Raw genomic sequence first — 24,257 nt, forward strand, 5'->3', positions numbered from 1 at the left:
TTTCTTTCTTTCTATCTTTCTATCTATCTAATCTATCTTTCTTTCTATCTATCTATCTATCTATCTATCTAATCTATCTTTCTATCTTTCTATCTATCTATCTATCTTTCTTTCTTTCTATCTATCTTTCTATCTATCTATCTATCTATCTATCTTTCTTTCTACCTACCTACCTACCTTTCTATCTAGCTATCTATCTATCTATCTATCTATCTATCTAATCTATCTTTCTTTCTATCTATCTATCTATCTATCTATCTTTCTTTCTACCTACCTACCTACCTTTCTATCTATCTATCTATCTATCTATCTATCTATCTATCTATCTATCTATCTAATCTATCTTTCTTTCTTTCTTTCTATCTATCTATCTATCTATCTATCTATCTATCTATCTATCTATCTTTCTTTCTTTCTTTCTTTCTTTCTTTCTTTCTTTCTACCTACCTACCTACCTACCTACCTACCTTTCTATCTATCTATCTATCTATCTATCTATCTATCTATCTATCTATATATCTATCTATCAATCTATTAGATTTGTATTCCGCCCCTCTCCGAAGACTTTTGCAGTATCCTTCCCGTGCTATGCCCAGCAAGCCACGCCCGCCAAGCCACACCCACAGAACCGGTAGTTAAAAACGATTGTATTTCCCCACTGCCTTGCACGTACCTTTCTGCGTAGAGCTGGCTAAGGACCCAGGTGAGTTGCACTGCGACGCTCCGGACCTGTTCGTAATCATCCATTAACAGTTTGCAAGCCTACAACGGAAGATTCCCACGAGCATATTAGCGGACAGCCGCTTCACCCTTTACAGGTAGTCCCTCGACTTGCAACGCTTCCTTTGGGGACCGGCCGAAGTTACGATGTCACTGCAAATAGTGACTCAGGGTCACCTTTCACCCTTATGACTGTTGCCACATCAACATACTTGGTTGATTATTTATTCATTCATTTATTCATTCATTTATTCATTCATTCCTTACCTTTCGTAAACTCCTCAAAACCCACCTCTGTCGTCAAGTGTGGGGGAGCTGAGACATCTCCCCCTGCCTATGTAGCATTTGTGTATGATAGGATTGTATGTATGTTTTTATATATTGGGGTTCCTGTTTTTAGACTTTTAAATATATTATCATTATTTTTAGATTTTAATTATTAGATTTGTCATCATGTACTGTTTTTATCACTGTTGTGAGCCGCCCAGAGTCTCCGGAGAGGGGCAGCATACAAGTCTAATAAATCATAATCATAATCATAATCATTCATTCATTCATTCATTTGACTTCTATGCTGCCCAATCCCTTGGGACACAGGGCATCTCACAGCAATATAAAAACACAATATAATGCAATAATATCATAAGAAATCATAAGAACATTGGAAGAGCCGTGCTGAGTCGGGCCAAAGCCCATCGAGTCCAGCATTCTGTGTCCCACAACGGCCCACCAATTGTCCATGGGGATTTTGAGCAGAAAGAGAAGGCAAGACCCTCCCTTTGCCTTGACCCCCAACAAATGGTACTCAAGGGAATCCTGCCTGCCTCAACCCACATAGACATCTGTTTCAATAACCACCGATACACTTGGCATCCATGAATCTGTCTAATCCTTCTTTGAAGCTATGAAGGCTGACAGCTGTCACGACCTCTTCTGGAAGGGAATCCCATCAACCACGGACCCTCTGGGTGAAGAAATATTTCCCTTGATTTGTCCTCACTTTCTTACCTATGAGCTTTAGGGAGGGCCCCCTCGTCCTAGTATTGTGTGATAGAGAAAAGGATTTTTCTCTATCTACCTTTTCTATCCCATGCATGATTTTATACACTTCGATCAAGTCACCCCTTAAACGCCGTCTTTCAAGGCTGAAAAGACCAAGGCCTTGCAACCTGGTTTCATAAGGGAGGGGCTCCATTTCCTTGGTCGTTCTTGTTGCCCTTTTTTGCACCTTTTCCAATTCCATTATATCCTTCTTCAGGTGTGTGACCAGAACTGTACACAGGACTCCAAGTGTGGCCTCACCATCGATTTGTACAGAGGCACACACATGCACACTGGAGCTAAGCTAAGGCAATGGCTTGCATGCCAGCAGATATGGCTCCGTGTGCTACCTGTGGCACCCATGCCATAGGTTCGCCATCACTGCACCAGATCAAAGCAGATTCCCTTAATAAGATTTAAGATTTAATTGGATTTGTATGCCGCCCTTCTCCGGGGACTCGGGGCGGCTCACAGCATATACAAAAAAAAACCAGAAAACCATAGTAAACAATCCAATTAATAATACATTTAAAACAACTCTGTAAAATTTCTAATTTAAAAACGCTACCATTACCATTTCTCTTGCATTCATCAAATATTAGAGCCCTGTACTGAAGTGACATAGGACATCATTGTTACCTGGTTATAAATGGCTTGCTGCAATTTCAATCCCCTTTCGTGGAGCTGCAACTATAGGAGGAAAAAAATACACCGGACAGTCATTATAGCAATTCAATGAACTTTTGCAAAATAACATAATTAATTCTAAATCTTCATTCCTCTCACAGAGACCTACCATAGGGGGGGGGGTTTTGCCAAAAAGTTTTTTTATTATTTTTTCTTCATCAATCCATACAAAAGTTCATATACCTTCATATATTACAATACAGTGGTACCTCTACCTAAGAACGCCTCTACTTACGAACTTTTCTAGATAAGAACCGGGTGTTCAAGATTATTTTTGCCTCTTCTCAAGAACCATTTTCCAGTTACAAATCCGAGCCTCAGAAACTGTAACCGGAATAGGTAAGGTGAAGCTTCCATGGGGCCTCTCTAGGAATCTCCTGGGAGGAAACAGGGCCGGAAAAGGCGAGGAGAAGCTTCCATGGGGCCTCTCTAGGAATCTCCTGGGAGGAAACAGGGACGGAAAAGGTGGGGAGAAGCCTCCATGGGGCCACTCTAGGAATCTCCTGGGAGGAAACAGGGCCTCCAGCCTCCCTGTGGTTTCCCCAATCGCACGCATTATTTGCTTTTACATTGATTCCTATGGGAAAAATTGCTTCTTCTTACAAACTTTTCTACCTAAGAACCTGGTCACGGAATGAATTAAATTCGTATGTAGTGGTACCACTTTTATTACAAATGATTACATAATTCTTTGTACATACAGCAATTTTTTTTCCTAGGTATATTTCTGTGAAATTATGTGCTTCTAAAAAAAAAAGAAAAAATATACAATATCTAATTTTGTGATCTTGGATAATCTGCCAATTAGTTTCACAAAAAAGTTTTTTTGAGACCTACCATAGCTTTGATAGCTGCGGTCCTCACTCGTGGATCCTGGTCGCTAAAGTGATCCCCGATGATCTTCTGCACGTCTTTGGGGGACTGGCGTTCGACTTCCTTCGCGCCACCTTTCTCCACCGACCCCAGGCAGCCAATCAGGAGCAGGCACTTGATCCTGACACCGTGCGAGGAATCCGTCAGATGCTGCAAAGCAAAAGAGAAGAGTAGATTCCCCACCGTGGTTTTTCCACTCTCTCGATGTCAGGAGGGACCACGCAGGTCCTGATTAGTCAGGGTGGTGCAGTGGTTAGAATGCAGTACTGCAGGCTATGTCTGCTGACTGCCGGCTGACTGCAATTTGGCAGTTCGAATCTCACCAAGCGCATGACTCAGCCTTCCATCCATCCGAGGTGGGTAAAATGAGGACCCAGATTGTTGGGGGCAAAAGGCTGACTCTGTAAACCGCTTAGAAAGGGCTGTAAAGTACTGTGAAGTGGTATATAGGTTTAAATGCTATGTCTGTCTGTTTAATCCATCTTATTTATCTTATATATCTAATCTATCCTATCCATCCATCCATCCATCTATCTACAGTATCTAATCAAACCCTATGGTGGCACAGTGGTTATATAGGTTTAAATGCTACTTCTGTCTGTTTAATCCATCTTATTTATCTTATATATCTAATCTATCCTATCCATCCATCCATCCATCTATCTACAGTATCTAATCAAACCCTATGGTGGCACAGTGGTTATATAGGTTTAAATGCTATTTCTGTCTGTTTAATCCATCTTATTTATCTTATATATCTAATCTATCCTATCCATCCATCCATCCATCTATCTACAGTATCTAATCAAACCCTATGGTGGCACAGTGGTTATATAGGTTTAAATGCTATTTCTGTCTGTTTAATCTATCTTATTTATCTTATATATCTAATCTATCCTACCCATCCATCCATCCATCCATCTACAGTATCTAATCAAAAGCTATGGTGGCACAGTGGACAGTCAACGAAGCAGTGGAACTGATGTGCCGGTGCCTGGAGGCTGTTGGGGCCTGGATGTGTATCAACAAACTCAAACTCAACCCGGACAAGACGGAGTGGCTGTGGGTTTTGCCTCCCAAGGACAATTCTATCTGTCCGTCTATTACCCTGGGGGGGGGGGGAATCACTAACCCCCTCAAAGAGGGTCCGCAACTTGGGCGTCCTCCTCGATCCACAGCTCACATTACAGAAACATCTTTCAGCTGTGGGGAGGGGGCCGTTTGCCCAGGTTCGCCTGGTGCGCCAGTTGCGGCCCTATTTGGACCGGGAGTCACTGCTCACAGTCACTCATGCCCTCATCACCTCGAGGCTTGACTACTGTAATGCTCTCTACATGGGGCTACCTTTGAAAAGTGTTTGGAAACTTCAGATCGTGCAGAATGCAGCTGCAAGAGCAATTATGGGCTTCTCTAAGTATGCCCATATTACTCCAACACTCCGCAGTCTGCATTGGTTGCCGATCAGTTTCCGGTCACAATTCAAAGTTTTGGTTATGACCTATAAAGCCCTTCATGGCACTGGACCAGAATATCTTCGGGACCGCCTCCTGCCGCACGAATCCCAGCGACCGGTTTGGTCCCACAGAGTTGGCCTTTTCCGGGTCCCGTCGACTAAACAATGTCATCTGGCGGGACCCAGGGGAAGAGCCTTCTCTGTGGGGGCCCCGACCCTCTGGAACCAGCTCCCCCCTGAGATTAGGATTGCCCCCACCCTCCCTGCCTTTCGTAAACTCCTTAAGACCCACCTCTGCCGTCAGGCATGGGAGAACTAAAACATCTCCCCCTTGCCCATGTTGTTTTGTTGATTGATTGACTGTGTGCTTGTTTTTTATATATATTGGGATTGTTTTATGAAATTACTAATTTTAAATTGTAATTAGATTGGTGGGCATTGGATTTGTTATTATGTACTGGTTTTTTAAAAAATTATTATTGTTGTGAGCCACCCCGAGTTTGCGGAGAGGGGCGGCATATAAATCCAATAAATCTAATCTAATCTAATCTATATAGGTTTAAATGCTATGTCTGTCTGTTTAATAATCTATCTTATTTATCTCATATATCTAATCTATCCTATCCTATCTTATTTATCCTATCCTATCTATCCTATCCTATCTATCCTATCCTATCTATCCTATCCTATCTATCCTATCCTATCCTATCCTATCTATCCTATCCTATCTATCCTATCCTATCCTATCTATCCTATCCATCCATCCATCTATCTACAGTATCTAATCAAGGCTATGGTGGCATAGTGGTTACATTTACTGTTGCACGCTAATTCTGCCAACTGCCAGCAGTTCGATCCTGACTGGCTCAAGATTGACTCAGTCTTCCAGCCTTCCGAGGTCGATAAAATGAGGACCCAGTTTGTTGGGGGCAAGAGGCTGACTCTGTCAACCGCTTAGAGAGGGCTGGAAAGTACTGTGAAGCGGTATAGAAGTGCTATGTCTGTCTGTTCAATCTATCTATCTTATTTAAATCTTAGATATCTATCTAATCTAATCTATCTATCAACCGCTTAGAGAGGGCTGAAAACCACTGTGAACCTGTATATAAGTCTAAGGGCTATTGCTATTACCTCTGAATTTTCTACCAGGTCAGGAAGAAATGTGATTGATCTGTACCAGGGTTGGCGCATTGATCTGTGCCAGGGCTGTCCAACCTTGACAACTTTGAGCCTTGTGGACTTCAACTCCCAGAATTCCACAGCCAGCATCGTCAGCTCAGGAATTCTGGGAGTTGAGGTCCACCTGTCTTATAAAGTTCCCATGGTTGGATATTCCTGCGTTACGCAATTAAATAACTTAAAGGAACCGAGTTCTTCCACTGGCTGACTGTTTTTAATTACCTTGCAAGCCACTTCTACAAGACGTCCTCGCACTGCAGGGTTCTCTTGAAGTTTCTTCCCAATCACCAGCAAGGTATCCAAAAGCTGAGCCAGAACTTGGTGGGATTCTGGAAAACAAACCAAAGGCCCATTTTAATATAAATTTATTTTTTTATTTTATTTTATTTTATTTTTTTATTTACTCACTCACTCACTCACTTACTTACTTACTTACTTACTTATTAGATTTGTATGCCGCCCCTCTCCGTAGACTCGGGGCGGCTCACAGCAGTGATAGAAACAATGTACAATACAAATCTAATAATACGAAGTTAAAAACCCATAATTTAAAAAACACGCACACAACACACCATACATAAATTATAAAGGCCTGGGGAAGATATTTCAATTCCCCCATGCCTGACGGCAGAGGTGGGTTTTGAGAAGTTTACGAAAGGCAAGGAGGGTGGGGGCAATTCTGATCTCCGGGGGGAGTTGGTTCCAGAGGGCCGGGGCCGCCACAGAGAAGGCTCTTCCCCTGGGTCCCGCCAAATGACATTGTTTAGTCGATGGGACCCGGAGAAGACCAACTCTGTGGGACCTAACTGGTCGCTGGTCCCGGAGATATTCTGGTCCGGTGCCATTCTCATTGTGCCCAGAGAGAAAAATATCAGCCTCTACCTAGGATCGAACCCGTAGTCTCCTGATGGTGAGGCGAGAGCTCCACAATTCCGTACACTCGTGAGCTGGGAGGAGATGACGACTTACTTTCGGTTTGGAGGGTGTTGATGGCATCATCCAGAATGCAGTCGGGAGAAAAGCCAGGAGTTTTCGACAACAAGCCCAGCAAGGAAGCAATTTTCAATCTCACGGAGGGATCGGTTTCCTGCGGATAAAAGGAGGGTGTGACAACATTCGCAACCAATGCCAACCAATTTTCAATAACCAAAGTCGACAGAGAGCTGCATGATTAACTTAGAAATGTCTTAAGCATAAAACGTATCAGGAAAGACTTCATGAACTCCATCTGTATAGTCTGGAGGACAGAAGGAAAAGGGAGGACGTGATCGAAACATTTAAATATGTTAAAGGGTTAAATAAGGTTCAGGAGGGAAGTGTTTTTAATAGGAAAGTGAACACAAGAACAAGGGGACACAATCTGAAGTTAGTTGGGGGAAAGATCAAAGGCAACATGATAAAATATTATTTTACTGAAAGAGTAGTAGATCCTTGGAACAAACTTCCAGCAGACGTGGTTGGTAAATCCACAGTAACTGAATTTAAACATGCCTGGGATAAACATATATACATTGTAAGATAAAATACAGAAAATAGTATAAGGGCAGACTAGATGGACCATGAGGTCTTTTTCTGCCGTCAGTCTTCTATGTTTCTATGTTTCTAATCTGAAGTTAGTTGGGGAAAAGATTAGAAGTAACGTGAGAAAATATTATTTGACTGAAAGAGTAGTAGATCCTTGGAACAAACTTCCAGCAGACGTGGCTGGTAAATCCACAGTCACTGAATGTAAACATGCCTGGGATAAACATATATCCATCCTAAGATAAAATACAAGAAACAGTATAAGGGCAGACTAGATGGACCATGAGGTCTTTTTCTGCCGTCAGACTTCTATGTTTCTATGTGCCATTCACTAAATGGCTGGGTAGCTCACCGAACGAATGTCCAAAAAAGAGGTAATAAAATCAGGGACGATATCACTACTACTACTACTACTACTACTACTATTACTATTGTTATTAATTATTCATTTGACTTCTATGCCCACCAATCCCTTAGGACTCAGGGCGGCTTACAACAATATAAAAACAATACAATAGTAAGAAGTCAATATTAAAATGAAACACTCTAAAATTATAATCAATAAAATCCCGTAGTACAGACTGACAAATGTGTATACAGCATATGTGTACATGGATGTGTATGTGTGTGATATAAATATATACGTAATTCTTGACTTACGACCTCAATGGGAACTGAATGGATGGCAGATTTATATATATATATATATATATATATGCAGATTTATATATATATATATATATATGCAGATTTTTTTATATATATATAGGTTCAAGTCCCAGTGGGTATGGCTAGCTGATGAGGCCAAAATAAGGCCGAAATAGATCTATCCTAGTCTCCCTTAATTTTCAAATTCAGCTTAAACATGTGACACATACAGATAGAATTGTCGGCTATCAATAAAATTAACTGCCTTGGAAATGGCCCTGGGTTGGGCCGAGAGGCAAAAAAGGAGCTGTGATGTTCCTTCAATATACCAGGGTGATTCGACACAAAATGTAACCCTTCCCTGGTACAGAGCTGAAGGGATTGGATACTGTAGCCTAGAGGATAATTCTCTGCCTTACAAGGCAAAGGTTGCAGGTTCAAGTCCCAGTGGGTATGGCTAGCTGATGAGGCCAAAATAAGGCCGAAATAGATCTATCCTAGTCTCCCTTAATTTTCAAATTCAGCTTAAACATGTGACATACATATATATATATATATATATATATATATATATATATATATATATATATATATATATCTCACAACATACCAGGGTGATCCAACAGAAAAAACATATAGCCCCTCCCTGGTACAAAGCTGAAGGGATCAGATCTGGTGGCTTAGAGGTTAATTCTCTGCCTTACAAAATCCCAGTAGGGGTATGGCTAGCTGATGAGGCCAGAACTAGGCCGAAATAGCGCTATCCTAGTCTCCCTTAATTTTAAATATTCAGCAAAAAAACCATATATATAAGACCTCAATGGAAACTGAATGGATGGCAGATTTTTTAATATATTGATGGCAGATTTATATATATAAAATCTGTCATCCAGTCAGTTCCTATTGAGGTCATAAGTCAAATTACGCACACACACCCTCCCCAGGGAATTGTCCTACCTTGTAATAATGTTCCAGCAGGATTCGCACAACGCCTTCCACGCTTTCAGCCTCCACCGGTTTCCTGGCAAACTGAAGAAGGTATTGCAACGCATCAGCCGGCGAAGTAGCCTTGCAAAGATCAACGTGAAGCGCAGCAGATTTGCTGGGTTTGGTTAGTCGGAGTTTTTTAGCCGAAACTTCTTCATGCTGCTGTTGCTGAAACATAGACGTTAAGAGTTTACGGTCAAATTTTAGTTTTCCTTATAATAGAAACACAGAAGATTGAGGGCAGAAAAAGACCTCATGGTCCATCTAGTCTGCCCTTATACTATTTTCTGTATTTCATCTTAGGATGGATATATGTTTATCCCAGCCATGTTTCAATTCAGTGACTGTGGATTTACCAACCTCGTCTGCTGGAAGTTTGTTCCAAGGATCTACTACTCTTTCAGTCAAATAATATTTTTATTTATTTATTATTTTATTTTATTTTATTTTATTTTATTTTATTTTATTTTATTTTATTTATTTTATTTTTTTATTGGATTTGTATGCCAACCCTCTCCGGAGACTCGGGGCAGCTAACAACAGTAATAAAACAATGTACAATAATAATCCAATAAATACTAAAAATGATTTTAAAAACCCATTAATATAAAAAACCAAACATACATACAGACATACCACACATGAAAGTGTAAAGGCCCAGGGGGAAAGAGCATCTCAATTCCCCCATGCCTGGCGGCAGAGGTGGGTTTTAAGGAGCTTACGAAAGGCAAGGAGGGTGGGGGCAATTCTAATCTCTGGGGGGAGTTGTTTCCAGAGGGCCGGGGCCACCACAGAGAAGGCTCTTCCTCTGGGTCCCGCCAAGCGGCATTGTTTGGTTGACGGGACCCGGAGAAGACCCATTCTGTGGGACCTAACTGGTCCCTGGGATTCGTGCGGGAGAAGGCGGTCCCTGAGATAATCTGGTGCGGTGCCATGAAGGGCTTAATAGGTCATAACCAACACTTTGAATTGTGACCGGAAACTGATCGGCAACCAATGCAGACTGCAGAGTGTTGGTGTAACATGGGCATACTTGGAAAAGCCCATGATTGCTCTCGCAGCTGCATTCTGCACGATCTGAAGTTTCCGAACACTTTTCAAAGGTAGCCCCATGTAGAGAGAGTTACAGTAGTCGAACCTCGAGGTCATGAGGGCATGAGTGACTGTGAGCAGTGAGTCCCGATCCAAATAGGGCCACAACTGGTGCACCAGGCGAACCTGGGCAAACGCCCCCCTCGCCACAGCTGAAAGGTGTTTCTCTAACGTGAGCTGTGGATCGAGGAGGACGCCCAAGTTGCGAACCCTCTCTGAGGGAGTCAATGATTCCCCCCCCCCCAGGGTAATGGACGGACAGATGGAATTGTCCTTGGGAGGCAAGACCCACAGCCACTCCATCTTGTCTGGGTTGAGTTTGAGTTTGTTGACACCCATCCAGGCCCCAACAGCCTCCAGGCCCCGGCACATCACTTCCACTACTTCGTTGACTGGACATGGGGTGGAGATGTATAATTGGGTAACATCGGCATATTGATGATACCTCACCCCATGCCCTTGGATGATCTCACCCAGCGGTTTCATGTAGATATTAAATAGCATTTTCTTACGTTGCTTCTGATCTTTCCCCCTACTAACCTTAGGTTGTGCCCCCTTGCTCTTGTGTTCACTTTCCTATTAAAAACACTTGAACCTTAAAAACCTCCTGAACCTTATTTAACCCTTTAACATATTTAAATGTTTCGATCATGTCCCCGCTTTCCATTCTGTCCTCCAGACAATACAGATTGAATTCCTGATAAGTCCTCGGAGAGGGACTGCATATAAATCCAATCAATCAATCAATAGATAAATAAATAGATAAATAGTTAGAGAGAGAGAGATGATAGATAGATAGACAGACAGACAGACAGACAGATAGATAGACAAATAAATGTGGATTCTCTAAAGCTACTTAGACAGGGCTGGAAACCACTGTGAGGCAATATAGTAGGATGCTTGGCTGCATAGCTAGAGGTATAACAAGCAGGAAGAGGGAGATTGTGATCCCGCTATATAGAGCACTGGTGAGACCACATTTGGAATCCTGTGTCCAGTTCTGGAGACCTCACCTACAAAAAGATATTGATGAAATTGAACGGGTCCAAAGATGGGCTACAAGAATGGTGGAAGGTCTTAAGCATAAAACGTATCAGGAAAGACTTAATGAACTCAATCTGTTTAGTCTGGAGGACAGAAGGAAAAGGAGGGACATGATCAAAACATTTAAATATGTTAAAGGGTTAAATAAGGTCCAGGAGGGAAGTGTTTTTAATAGGAAAGTGAACACAAGAACAAGGGGACACAATCTGAAGTTAGTTGGGGGAAAGATCAAAAGCAACGGGAGAAAATATTATTTTACTGAAAGAGTAGTAGATCCTTGGAAGAAAACTTCTAGCAGATGTGGTTGGTAAATCCACAGTAACTGGATTTAAACATGCCTGGGATAAACATATATCCATCCTAAAATAAAATACAGAAAATAGTATAAGGGCAGACTAGATGGACCATGAGGTCTTTTTCTGCCGTCAGTCTTCTATGTTTCTATGTTTCTATATACAGTACTGTATAAATCTAAGTGCTAGTTGTTGTGGCCTCTTCAAAGCCAGGAGAGATCCTTGTTTACTCTCTGACCAGGATTGTTTGCCAAACTAGGTAACCTCCATGGGGAAAAATATATATTAAGAAAGCATCTGGAAAAATACTTTTAAAATGATCTGAAAAGTAGGTACAGAACATATAGAGAAGAATACAAAAGTAAAACACGGCAAGAAAATTCCTTACCAAACTAGGAAACATTCATGAAAAAAATATATTTGGAAAGCGTATGGAAAAATTGTTTGTTTATTTATTTATTGTATTTATATGCCAATTTGTATTTTATATTTAAAATATAAATTTATATATTTTTTAAAAAAATTAAATGATGCAAACAGTATGATACGTATATATGGAAGATATACAGAAGAATATAAAAGAAAGATACAAAAAGTATATTAAAATATATAAAAGCAAAATAATATATTCTAAATATGAAAGGAAAATACGAAAAGTATAGGAAAAAAATATAAAAGGAAATTAAAAGGTGGGCAAGCATCCCACGTCGCGTCTACACGGTTCTTCCCAACCCAGGTCAAGCGTAACGTGAGAACCCGCCCCTTTCCAAGACCGTGCGGGGGCCTGAAACAATGCCGTGCGCCGCTTGTTTTGATAACCCGGGTTCTGCGTGTCGTGTGAAGACAGCCAGACAAACAGGCATTGCATTCCTACCTCGCCCCGGCCTTCCTCCAGGCCGGTAGGTTTGTTTCCGTGAATTCCCTCCGACCCCGGTACCCTCCTTCCCTCCCCGAGAGCCTCGACGGGTTACCTGCACCACCACTTTGCTGAACTCCTCGTACACCCGCTTCTTCAAGTGAGCCGCCATACTCCAGGCCCGGCCAGCCCGCCCGGCTTCGCCTTTTGGGTCCTGAAGAGCCTCCTCGGCCACCGTAGACGCTCTCTCGCTCGGTGTCTTTTACGGAACAGGCGGGGGCGCTCCTCGTCTCCCGAACTTTTCATTCAAGCCCTGACTTCAGGTTGTCAAGCGCAGCTTTCACAGGCTTCCATTTGCGGGGTGGGGGTGGCGGAAGTCAATGGGAGTATCACAGGTAGGATTTGTCAACCGAGGGGGCTTTTGCTGGTCTCTCTATCCACTATCTTTCATCTTCTGTCTGTCTCTCTGTCTACCATCGACCAACCATCTATCATCTTTCATCTATCAATTAATCTATCTGTCATCTAATTATGTATCTTATAATCTATCAATCAATCATCCCCTTAAAACCCACCTCTGCCGTCAGGCATGGGGGAACTGAAATATCTTCCCCAGGCCTATACTGTTTATGTATGGTATGTTGTGTGCATGTTTTTTTAAAAATTATGGGTTTTTAGCTTTCTAATTATTGAATTTGTATTATATATTGTTTTCTGTTGTTGTGAGCCGCCCCGAGTCTGCGGAGAGGGGCGGCATACAAATTTAATAAATAAATAAATAAAATAAATAAATCTCTCTATCATATCTATCTCTATCCTATCTATCCATCCATCCCTATCCATCCCTATCTAGTATCTATCTACTGTATCTATCATCTCTATGTCTATCTGTCTGTCTATCTATCTATTTCTATCCATCCATCCATCCCTATCCATCCCTATCTATCATCTATCTATCTATCTATCTATCTATCTATCTATCTTTCAACTATCTATCTATCTATCTATCTTTCAACTATCTATCTATCTATCTTTCAACTATCTATCTATCTTTCATCTATCTATCTCTCTATGGGGAAATTAAAATACCCTTAGCTACTATGGTTTTATGTATAGATTGTTAGGTTGTCTGATTGTTTTTCTTGTTGTTGTTGTTGTTGTTATTATTATTATTATTATTATTATTATTATTATTATTATTATCATCCATCCATCCATCCATCCATCCATCCATCCACTGGCTTTGACTTCCTTGCTGAAAATCCACTCCAAAGAGAGCTGGTAAACCCGTGTAGTTGAAGTGGATTTACCCTATAACTCAGGTTTAAAGCATGTGGACTTTTAACTCCCAGAATTCCAGCATTGAAGTCCAGACACTTTAAACTTGCCAAGCTTACATCAGAATTTCCATAAAGACATGTCAGTTGCCAAGTATCTAAAATTTGATGACATGATCGCTAGTGGGGTAGCAAAAATGGAGCTACAACCCAATTTGCACTGAAAGAAGTGGAAAGAAATGCAGGGCATCCTGTATAAGCCATGCCTACAGTGTGGTAGTAAAAAAATTGGTAGCCCTGCACTGCCAGCGATGATGGAACAATCATATATGTGAAAATCATCAATCACTTTTTTTCAGTTCCATTGTTACTTTGGTCACTAAATAAATGTACCTGCACCTCCCTGTAAAAGAATGTGGTTGCTTTGGTCTGTATGTATTTTATCTTGCGACAACAATTGTCTCCTTGTTCTTTAGGAATGTTTGAACAACTCATGCGCACCTGATTTATTTTCCGGTATTGTATTTGCTGGCATCATTGTTGTTTTGCATTGGAGCTGATCAGGGCTTTGGGGGTTTTTTATACTGAGTTGGCTTTTGGTTTTCTTGAATTTGCTACAAGTCGCTATGGTTCAGAAATTTATTTTATTTATTTTTTCCAGTACACAATGAAGGTTTTAGTGGGTATGTATATATATACACACATAGTAAAATACATGATGAAGTTTATGGAGGATATAGTCATAGTGAAATATATCTAAGAAAGAATAGAAGAGAAGATATAGGAATAGAACATATCAATGAAAGAATAGAAGAAGAGATATAGGAATAGAAGAAAGGTATAGAAGATACAGTATAGGAGAGCAATAGGACAGGGGATGGAAGGCACTCTAGTGCACTTGTACTCGCCCCTTACTGACCGATTAGGAATCTGGATAGGTCAACCGTAGATAATCTAAGGGTAAAGTGTTGGGGGTTTGGGGATGACACTATGGAGTCCGGTAATGAGTTCCACGCTTCAACAACTCGGTTACTGAAGTCATATTTTTTACAGTCAAGTTTGCAGCGGTTAATATTAAGTTTACATCTGTTGTGTGCTCTTGTGTTGTTCTGGTTGAAGCTGAAGTAGTCGCCGACAGGCAGGACGTTGCAGCATATGATCTTGTGAGCAATACTTAGATCTTGCTTAAGGTGTCTTAGTTCTAAACTTTCTAGGCCCAGGATTGTAAGTCTAGTCTCGTAGGGTGTTCTGTTTCGAGTGGAGGAGTGAAGGGCTCTTCTGGTGAAGTATCTTTGGACATTTTCAAGGGTGGTGATGTCTGAGTTGCGATATGGGTTCCAAACGGATGAGTTGTATTCAAGGATGGGTTAAGGTGCTGAAGCAAAAATCCGGGTGCTTTTTTCAAGAGGCAACTGGACTTTATGGTTTTTCTTTTCACTGTCCGCATCTTTCCAACACTCTGCAGTCTGCACTGGCGGCCAATTGGTTTCCGGACTCAATTCAAAGTGTTGGTTATGACCTATAAAGCCCTACATGGCAGGGGACCAGATTACTTATGGAACTGCCTCCTGCCGCATGAATCCCAGTGACCGGTGAGGTCCCACAGAGTTGGCCTTCTCCAGATCCCATCAACTAGACAATGTCGTTTGGCGGGACCTGGGGAAGAGCCTTCTTTGTGGAGGCCCCGGCCCTCTGGAATCAGCTCCCCCAGAAATTCGTACTACCCCCACCCTCCTCGCCTTCCACAAGAGTCTAAAGACTCACTTATGCCGCCAAGCTTGGGGTCATTAGATTCTCCCCCTGGCCGATGAATAATAATAATAATAATAATAATAATAATAATAATAATAATAATAATAATTTATTAGATTTGTATGCCGCCCCTCTCCGAATGTATAGTGTGTTTGTTGATTGAATGGTTTTGTATGTATTTTAATCGGTTCTTAGGGTTTTTTTAGTTGTAACTTGAATTTTAATTTTTTGGATTTCAATATATAGGGTGTCCCAAAAAGGTATACACATTTTAAATAATTATAAACTTGGTGTTTGTTATAATTTTATTATTTCAAAAATGTAAAAATATTTACAAATATCATTTCATTGTTTTGTTTCACTGCCTGTTCTCAAACTGAGGTCCATTTTGATCCAGACACTGCTGACAACGCGAAGCCATGGAATCGGACACATCATGAAACAATTCCCTTGGTATTTGGGCACATTCATGTTCAATGGCTTCAATGGGTTTTTTTATTGTCCTTCCTTCTCTAGTACGTTAGTATGATCCTTAATTACTTTTAAAATAGGAAATAATGAAATAGTACCGTGTTTCCCCGATAGTAAGGCCATGTCTTACTTTCTTTTTACCCCCAAAAGCCCCACTATGTCTTACTTTCGGGGTATGTCTTACATTACCATCCCCGGAAGCGAGCCAGTTTATGCCCTGGAAACCAGCTACTCTTCCAGCCAAGGCACCTTTTGAGCGGCGTTGCAAAAAAAAAAAAAAACATCTTACGTCTCCCCTTCCCCCAACCCCGGCCTCTTTCACACAACCCGACCTCTTTCTTTCTCCTTCTCTGGCAGATCGAGCGCGCGAAGTGGCACCTCTCACCTTCCGCCGCTGCTGGCCGCCCGCCCTCTTTCGCCCAGCGCCGCTTGAAAGGACCCCCCCCTTGGCTTCTGCGATATGCCGGAGAGCCGGAGAAGGGGGCATCCGGACCCCCCCACCCCCAGCAGAAGCCAAGGGAGGGGGGTCCTTTCAAGCGGCGCTGGGCGAAAGAGGGCGGGCGGCCAGCAGCAGAAGGCGAGAGGTGCCCCCTTCTCCGGCTCTCCGGCATATCGAAGAGGCACCTCTCACCTTCCGCCGCTGCTGGCCGCCCTCTTTCGCCCAGCGTCGCTTCGGAAGCCGCCGAACGCCGTCAGGGGGGTGCTTGGCGAGCGGCACTTGGCGAACGGAGAGGCGGTCACCAAGCGCCCCCCTGACGGCTTTCGGCGGCTTCCGAAGCGACGCTGGGCGAAAGAGGGCGGCCAGCAGCGGCGGAAGGTGAGAGGTGCCTCTTCGCGCGCTCAATCTGCCGGAGAGCCGGAGAAGGAGGCACCTCTCGCCTTCTGCTGCTGGCTGCCCGCCCTCTTTCGCCCAACGCCGCTTGAAAGGAACCCCCCCTTGGCTTCTGCTGGGGGTGGGGGGGTCCGGACGCCCCCTTCTCCGGCTCTCCGGCATATCGTACCGTGTTTCCCCGAAAGTAAGACATATGTCTTACTTTCGGGGTATGACTTATATTAGCCGACCCCCCTGAAACCCCCCATATGTCTTACAATCGGGGGGGTCTTACTATCGGGGAAACACGGTATGTTTTTACCCATAAATGCCTTAATCGTTTTAATCATTATCTAGAACTGAACTTTTATAGCAATTAAAGAAAATTGAGCTACTTGCCTAATTTGTTATTATAGTGAACCTTATCGGTTCGATATAAAACTTTAAAATGTTACTTTGCTCCTCAACAAATAATGCTGTCTATGATTTGTTCTGTTTGTAGCTATTGAAATAATGTGACTTAATCAACTGGAAAAGAGTCCAAGCACCTATTTCAAAACTTATTTTGGTCGGTAAGCTACTCCCACCCAGTCACATGACCTTTGTCAAGCCACTCCCATCTGGTCACATGACCACCAAGCCACTCCTACACAGTCACATCACCATCAAGCCACACCCACAAAATAAGCCACACCCACAGTGTGGCAGTAAAAATTTTGGCTGCGCATTACTGATTTGAACTCACCATCTCCTGGTGATTTGCCCAAAGTCACGTAGCTGGCTTTCATGCCTAAGGCGGGACTAGAACTCACAGTCTCCTGGTATTGTATCCCACCAGCAGCCAGCAGAATGGAGGACTTGGGAAGGGGGGGAAATTCCATAATCTTGAAGGAAGCATGACAGCGAAAGTCAAAATAACCCCATCTTGACTTTATAAGGCGGATCGTGAGAAATTTACACAGGTTTTGGGGGTTCAGTTAAAGGTGTACAGGTAGTAATAATAATAATAATTTATTGGACTTGTATGCCGCCCCTCTCCGAAGACTCGGGGTGGCTCACAACAATAATAAAACAATATAGCAGTAAAACAAATCCAATATGAAAAAACATACATAAAACACCAGCAATTAAAACCATACAGCACATACATACCAAACATAAAATATAAAAGCCTGGGGGAGGATGTCTTAGTTCCCCCATGCCTGGCGATATAAGTGGGTCTTGAGTAATTTGCGAAAGACAAGGAGGGTGGGGGCCGTTCTAATCTCTGGGGGGAGTTGGTTCCAGAGGGTCGGGGCCGCCACAGAGAAGGCTCTTCCCCTGGGGCCTGCCAAACGACATTGTTTGGTCGACGGGACCCGGAGAAGGCCAACTCTGTGGGATCTTATCAGCCGCTGGGATTCGTGCGGTAGTCCTTGACTTACGACCAAAAATTGACCTAGATGGCCCCTTTCAAACCAGCGGTCTTTTCTGTCCAAAATGAGAAGTGAAACATCTTCAACGAAAAACCAGAAAATCTAGTTGCCTATTGAAAAAGCACATTTTGAGACAACTATGACCTGGATGACTGAAAATCTCCATAGATAAACCCTCATTCTTCCTGTTGGCCTGTCCGCCTATTGGCCTGTTTTCTGTTTTGTGAGAATGCCCACCACCAAGATCCAAGTCTTCTCAAAAGATCTCAAACGCCAAAGAAGGAACAAAACTTAAAGATCCAAGATTGCACAAATTCACCAGACATCTGGAATGGTTCTCCAGCGGACATCTGGAGGGATCATCTGCCTTATGTAGCCCACTGCTGGGAAAGCTACCCAAGAGACCTTCAAGATCTTATGAGTTACTAGTAGCTGGATACCCATACTTCTCCAAGAAACTATGTGATCGGGCTTGATAAATTGAAGTTAAAGCTTGAAAATTAATGAGTAGTTCCAATTGGGCTTGATCCATTGACACTTAAAGCTTGGCCATTATGCAGAATGTTAGCATCAGAGCATGTTAAGGTAAGGTGACTGGCAGTTGGAACAGAGTTCTTTTCAGGTGGGGAGGGGGAGTAGAACGTCTAACTCCTTAGCATCAGAGCGTGTTAGGATAAGGCGACTGGCAGTTGGAACAGAGTTCTTTTCAGGTGGGGAGGGGGAGTAGAACGTCTAACTCCTTAGCATCAGAGCGTGTTAAGATAAGGAGACTGGCAGTTGGAACAGAGTTCTTTTCAGGTGGGAAGAGGAAGTAGAATGCCTAACTCCTTAGCATCAGAGTTTGTTAATATAATACTGTATAAGAAATATGCTAATGATCTGATAGCCATTTCGAAAAATCCTTTCTTAGCAAGCACCTAGAAGCCAAGGGGAACAGTACGTGCCAATTTTTAAGTTTGTAGGCTTTACAGTTCTGGAGATTTTGTGATGATTGCGTGATATTTGGCTTTTATATAGAGAGAGATGAGTTTTGAACTACCACCAGTGAAACAAAAACTTGTAGAAGAAGTCATTGGCTTTGAAGCGAAAGCCTTTTTCTGGAACGTAGATTTGGAAGGAAGTCTTGTAACCTTTGGCTTCTATGTCCATCTTGATGCAGTCCAGGAGATCTACGATGTTTGGGGCAGCTTTCCATGGGCCAAACTGGACCACAGATTTCTTGAAGGTATCCATGCTGCTGAGAGCATCGCTACACCTCGCCACGTCTTCCAAAGTCTTCATCAAGCAGAGCATGACGCTGGATTGGCGGGAGGCCACAGCTTCTGCCCGGGCAATTCGGATCATCAGCTCAATGTTTTCAGAATAGTTGGGCACTCGAGCAAGGAACTGCTTCCTGGCCACCAGCTCACCAAAGACCTGAGGAGACTCTTCCAATTGTTTGATCAGTGGCTTGATGTCATAGTAGGTGGCTTCTTTGTAAATCTCCTCAACGTGTTGCAAGGGGACCTGATCACTACGCAGGTACTCAAGGATGTATTTAAAATAAGTCCCGGGACGGTCTATGAAGAATCGCCCCACTGAATCTGTCCGGGGTTTAGCCTGACCAAACATCTCAGCCAATTTGCACCCTGGATACTTCTTCAGAGTACTCAAGGTGGTTGTGAAGATCTCCCCGCCAACATTTAACTCAACGATTTGACACTGCAGATGAGAAAAGAGAGGGGAATTGTAGGTTGTTTATTATTATTATTATTATTATTATTATTATTATTATTAATTAGACTTATATGCCAATATCTGCCAAAGAATGTGGAATACCCATCTCTGGTTGATATGACTAAGCAAACCTACTTATTTAACCTGTTTAAGGAAATGATTATTTACTCAGCTTCTGTCTATCTACCGTAAGTCAATTAAAACTCTTCTGTTTGTCTAAAATAAAAAGTTATTTAGACACTCTTCTGTTTAGGTAGCAATCACACGATATGATACGATTTGTCTGTATGCTATGTGTCATATATTAACCATTTAGCATTGTAACTAAATTAGTAAAGTTGATCTTTTATACTTGTATACACAAGAAAATTGCTATAAAAATAAACTGCAAATCCAAGAAAGCTTCTGAACATGGGGGCAGCTCTGATCAGAGAGATTTTTCTTCCTAAATTGGACAAGCTTTGCCCAAGGAATCATCTCTGTGTCTATGATTCATAGAGGGAAGATATGCCACATCTCAGTTTTGAGAAGGGAAGGAGCAGGGACAGCCCCAAAGATCTAGTTAAAATAGCATTTTAATCAATAATATGTTTTAAAGACATTCTCCTTGGTTCTTCTATGTCTAGGAACAATTCCTCCTGTAGGATTGGCCTGTCTTACTAACACGGTCTCCTCCAGCACCATCACTCAAGGAATTTAGCTAGCAGAGTCTCCAGGAGAAGAACTTTCTCTGCTGTGGTACCTCTCTTCTGGAACATCTCACCCCCTGGGTCCTGCCAGATGGCATTGTTTAGTCAATGGGACCCGGAGAAGGCCAACTCTGTGGGACCTAATCGGCCGCTGGGATTCATGCAGCAGCAGGCGGTCCCATAGATATTCTGATCCAATGCCATGTAGGGCTTTATAGGTCATTACCAACACTTTGAATTGTGTCCGGAAACTGATCGGCAACCAGTGCAGGCCACAGAGTGTTGAAGACACATGGGCATATCTGGGGAAGCCCATGATTGCTCTCGTGGCCGCATTCTGCACAATCTGGAGTTTCCGAACACTCTTCAAAGGTAGCCCCATGTAGAGAGTGTTGCAGTAGTTGAACCTTGAGGTGATGAGGGCATGAGTGACTGTGAGCAGAGAAACCCGGTCCAGAAAGGGCCGCAACTGGTGCAACAGGTGAACCTGGGCAAACGCCCCCCTCGCCACAGCCGAAAGGTGGTTCTCTAATGTTAGCTGTGGATCGAGGAGGATGCCCAAGTTGCAGATCCTCTCCAAGGGGGTCAATAATTCCCCCCCCAGGGTAATGGACGGACAGATGGAATTGTCCTTGAGAGGCAAAATCCACAGCCACTCCGTCTTTACAGGGTTACCTATAAAACACGCATGTCTCTGCAATTTAAACATCGCTGAATGTTAAAAAGCAGAGGAAGTCAACTCTTAACAACTAGAGGATGAATTAAATTGAGAAATATCAGCATCAAAACATACCTGCACAGGACTGATCTATATAGCAGTGATAGAAACATAGAAGATTGACAGCAGAAAAAGACCTCCTGGTCCATCTAGACTGCCCCTCTACTACAGTATTTCCTGTATTTTTATCTTAGGATGGATATAGGTTTATCCCAGGGATGTTTAAATTCAGTTACTGTGGATTTACCAACCTCGTCGGCTGGAAGTTTGTTCCAAGCATCTACTACTCCTTCAGTAAAATAATATTTCCTCTCGTTGCTTCTGATCTTTCCTCCAACTAACCTCAGATTGTGCCCCCTTGTTCTTGTGTTCACTTTTCTATTAAAAACACTTCCCTCCTGAACCTTATTTAAATGTTTCAATCATGTCCCCCCTGTTCCTTCTGTCCTCCAGACTCTACAGATGGAGTTCACGAAGTCTTCCCTGATAAGTTTTATGCTTAAGACCTTCCACCATTTTTCTAGTCCGTCTTTGGACCCATTCGATTTTGTCAATATCTTTTTGTAGGTGAGGTCTCCAGAACTGGACACAGCATTATTCCAAATGTGGTCTCTCCAGCGCTCTATACAGCGGGATCACAATCTCCCTCTTCCTGCAAACATATCACCCACCTACCAACTGCTTCTTGAGGATTGCAAGACTGCCAGAAAAGGGATTAAACCCACCCACCCATTCTCTTTCTTGCTTTGTTCCTGCTTGCTTACCGTCAACAAGTTAGCCGGACTTTGCTTTGCAAGAATCTTCGGCTCGGGAGAATTACTCATTTTTCCCTCCTTCGGCACAGGTGTCTCAAAGGACTACCGGTTAGCAGTCGGTGGGTTATTGTTGGCAACGGGGCTCACGAACCGGTTTTTCTTTCCAGCGTCTGGTCACCACCCTGCAAAAACACCGATGTCCATCCACAGCCCGTTGCACGCTCGGCACTCCCTTTCCAGGTGAAAAAAAAAACAGCATAACTGAAGCACCTGTAAGGCGGAAGTTTTGCATTTAGAACAGGTGCAGAGGTTGCGCTATTCTCTGAAGTAAGAGGAGATTGCTGGCCAGATTTTTTTTCCAAATTCCTGCCTCGGGGCAGACACGTCAAAGATGACGAATAGCCAACCAGTCTAAATCTGTTCTTCATTGTCTCTTTCGTACCTTTGGCAAACAGTCTCTTGCGTCCAGACATTTATTATTTATTTTATTTATTTATTGGATTTTTATTTTATTTATTTTATTTTATTTTATTTTATTTTTATTCATTTATTCATTTGTCCAATACACAATAAATATGTGTTCAGTTCTGGAGACCTCGCCTACAAAAAGATATTGACAAAATTGAACGGGTCCAAAGACGGGCTACAAAAATGGTGGAAGGTCTTAAGCATAAAACGTATCAGGAAAGACTTCATGAACTCAATCTGTATAGTCTGGAGGAGAGAAGGAAAAGGGGGACACGATCAAAACATTTAAATATGTTAAAGGGTTAAATAAGGTCCAGGAGGGAAGTGTTTTTAATAGGAAAGTGAACACAAGAACAAGGGGACACAATCTGAAGTTAGTTGGGGGAAAGATCAAAAGCAACGTGAGAAAATATTATTTCACTGAAAGAGTAGTAGATCCTTGGAACAAACTTCCAGCAGATGTGGTTGGTAAATCCACAGGAACTGAATTTAAACATTCCTGGGATAAACATATATCCATCCTAAGATAAAATACAAAAAAATAGTATAAGGGCAGACTAGATGGACCATGAGGTCTTTTTCTGCCATCAGTCTTCTATGTTTCTATATGGAAGAGAATAGACATGAAGTAATATATATAGAGAAAAGATGTAAAAATAGAGGAGAAGATATATGAAAGGAAGAAAAGATATATGATATATGAGATAAAGGAAAGACAATTGGACAGGGGACGAAAGGCACACTAGTGCACTTATGTACACCCCTTACTGACCTCTTAGGAACCTGGAGAGGTCAATCGTGGATAGTCTAAGGGAGAAATGTTTTGGGTTAAGGGTTGACACTATTGAGTCCGATAATGAGTTCCACGCTTTGACAACTCGATTGTTAAAGTCATATTTTTTACAGTCAAGTTTGGAGCGGTTAATATTAAGTTTGAATCTGTTGCGTGCTCTTGTGTTGTTGCGGTTGAAGCTGAAGTAGTCATTGACCGGCATTGATATGGCACCCACTCGAGAGAGACTCAGGGTGGCTTACAGCAAAATAAAACAATATCAAAAGTTGCGAATGCTCCAATGTTGGAAGTTTTTAAGAAGATGTATAACCATTGGTTTGGAAGTGGTGTAGGGTAATAACAACAACAACAACAACAACAACAACAACAACAATAAGATTTGTAAGATTTATTAGATTTGTATGCCGCCCCTCTCCGAAGACTCGGGGCGGCTCACAACAAGCATTTGAAACATTGAAAACAACAAACATTGACAAAATCATGATCTGTCAGCTGTAAAAGGACACTGTACTTGGATCTGCGCGCATCATATGAAAATACATCACACAGTCATAGCGTCCGGCCGCTTGGAAAGTGTTCAGCTTGTGATATTGTGATACAGAATCCAGCATATCAATCTCGTTTGCTGTGTATTACTAGTTTTTGTGGATAAAATAATAATAAGTTGGAAGGGACCTTGGAGGTCTTCTAGTCTAACCCCCTGCTCGGGCAGGAAACAATTTGTTGGGGGTCGAAGGAAAGGGAGAGTTTTACCTTCTCAAGATCCCCATGTACAATTGTTGGGCCACTGTGTGACACAGAATGCTGGACTCAATGGGCTTTGGCCTGATTCAGCAGGTTCTTAAACCCTACACCACTTCTGATAAACGTTTGTCCAACATCTTCTTTAAAACTTCTAAACCAAGAATTTCAAGTCTGGCGGAGTAAGGTGTTTTGTTGTGAGAAGAGGAGTGAAGGACTCTTCTTGTGAAATATTTCTGGACCCTCTCAATTAT

General features: G+C 42.4%; 2 protein-coding genes across 4 annotated transcripts in view; both read right to left on the bottom strand.

Annotated features, from left to right (window-relative positions):
• INTS4 (integrator complex subunit 4) overlaps window positions 1-12,653 on the bottom strand; it is a 52,278-nt gene extending 39,625 nt beyond the window's left edge. For 2 of the 3 annotated variants that reach the window (XR_011558921.1, XM_070749515.1), the window contains exons 1-7: window positions 12,513-12,653; window positions 9,083-9,280; window positions 6,923-7,040; window positions 6,176-6,282; window positions 3,286-3,471; window positions 2,401-2,451; window positions 674-762 (exon numbers count right to left, since the gene is read on the bottom strand). Coding sequence is in view for 2 of the 3 variants with exons in the window: in XM_070749515.1 (XP_070605616.1) it covers window positions 674-762; window positions 2,401-2,451; window positions 3,286-3,471; window positions 6,176-6,282; window positions 6,923-7,040; window positions 9,083-9,280; window positions 12,513-12,569 (806 nt within the window). In the remaining variant the exon portion in view is untranslated. The remainder of the gene's footprint in view (window positions 1-673; window positions 763-2,400; window positions 2,452-3,285; window positions 3,472-6,175; window positions 6,283-6,922; window positions 7,041-9,082; window positions 9,281-12,512) is intronic. The other variant, XM_070749516.1, reaches the window with a different exon arrangement.
• A 4,964-nt stretch (window positions 12,654-17,617) lies between these two features.
• On the bottom strand, window positions 17,618-22,254 carry KCTD14 (potassium channel tetramerization domain containing 14). The gene is made up of 2 exons (XM_070751622.1): window positions 22,011-22,254; window positions 17,618-19,824 (listed from the first exon to the last, which is right to left on the bottom strand). Exons 1-2 carry the CDS (start codon window positions 22,068-22,070, stop codon window positions 19,159-19,161), a joined length of 726 nt encoding a protein of 241 aa, XP_070607723.1. The 5' UTR covers window positions 22,071-22,254; the 3' UTR covers window positions 17,618-19,158.
• Between the last annotated feature and the right edge of the window lie 2,003 nt (window positions 22,255-24,257).

The sequence above is a fragment of the Erythrolamprus reginae genome, chromosome 4 (assembly GCF_031021105.1).
Source record: "Erythrolamprus reginae isolate rEryReg1 chromosome 4, rEryReg1.hap1, whole genome shotgun sequence".
In the NCBI taxonomy this organism is placed as follows: Eukaryota; Metazoa; Chordata; class Lepidosauria; order Squamata; family Dipsadidae; genus Erythrolamprus; species Erythrolamprus reginae.

What these genes read in the sequence shown, in the direction of transcription:
- KCTD14 (XM_070751622.1), bottom strand. Translation starts at nt 22,070, where the DNA reads ATGAGTAATTCTCCCGAGCCGAAGATTCTTGCAAAGCAAAGTCCGGCT. An exon ending in GTCCGGCTAACTTGTTGACG is followed by an intron (nt 19,825 to 22,010) that starts GTAAGCAAGCAG and finishes TCTCATCTGCAG; the next exon opens with TGTCAAATCGTTGAGTTAAA.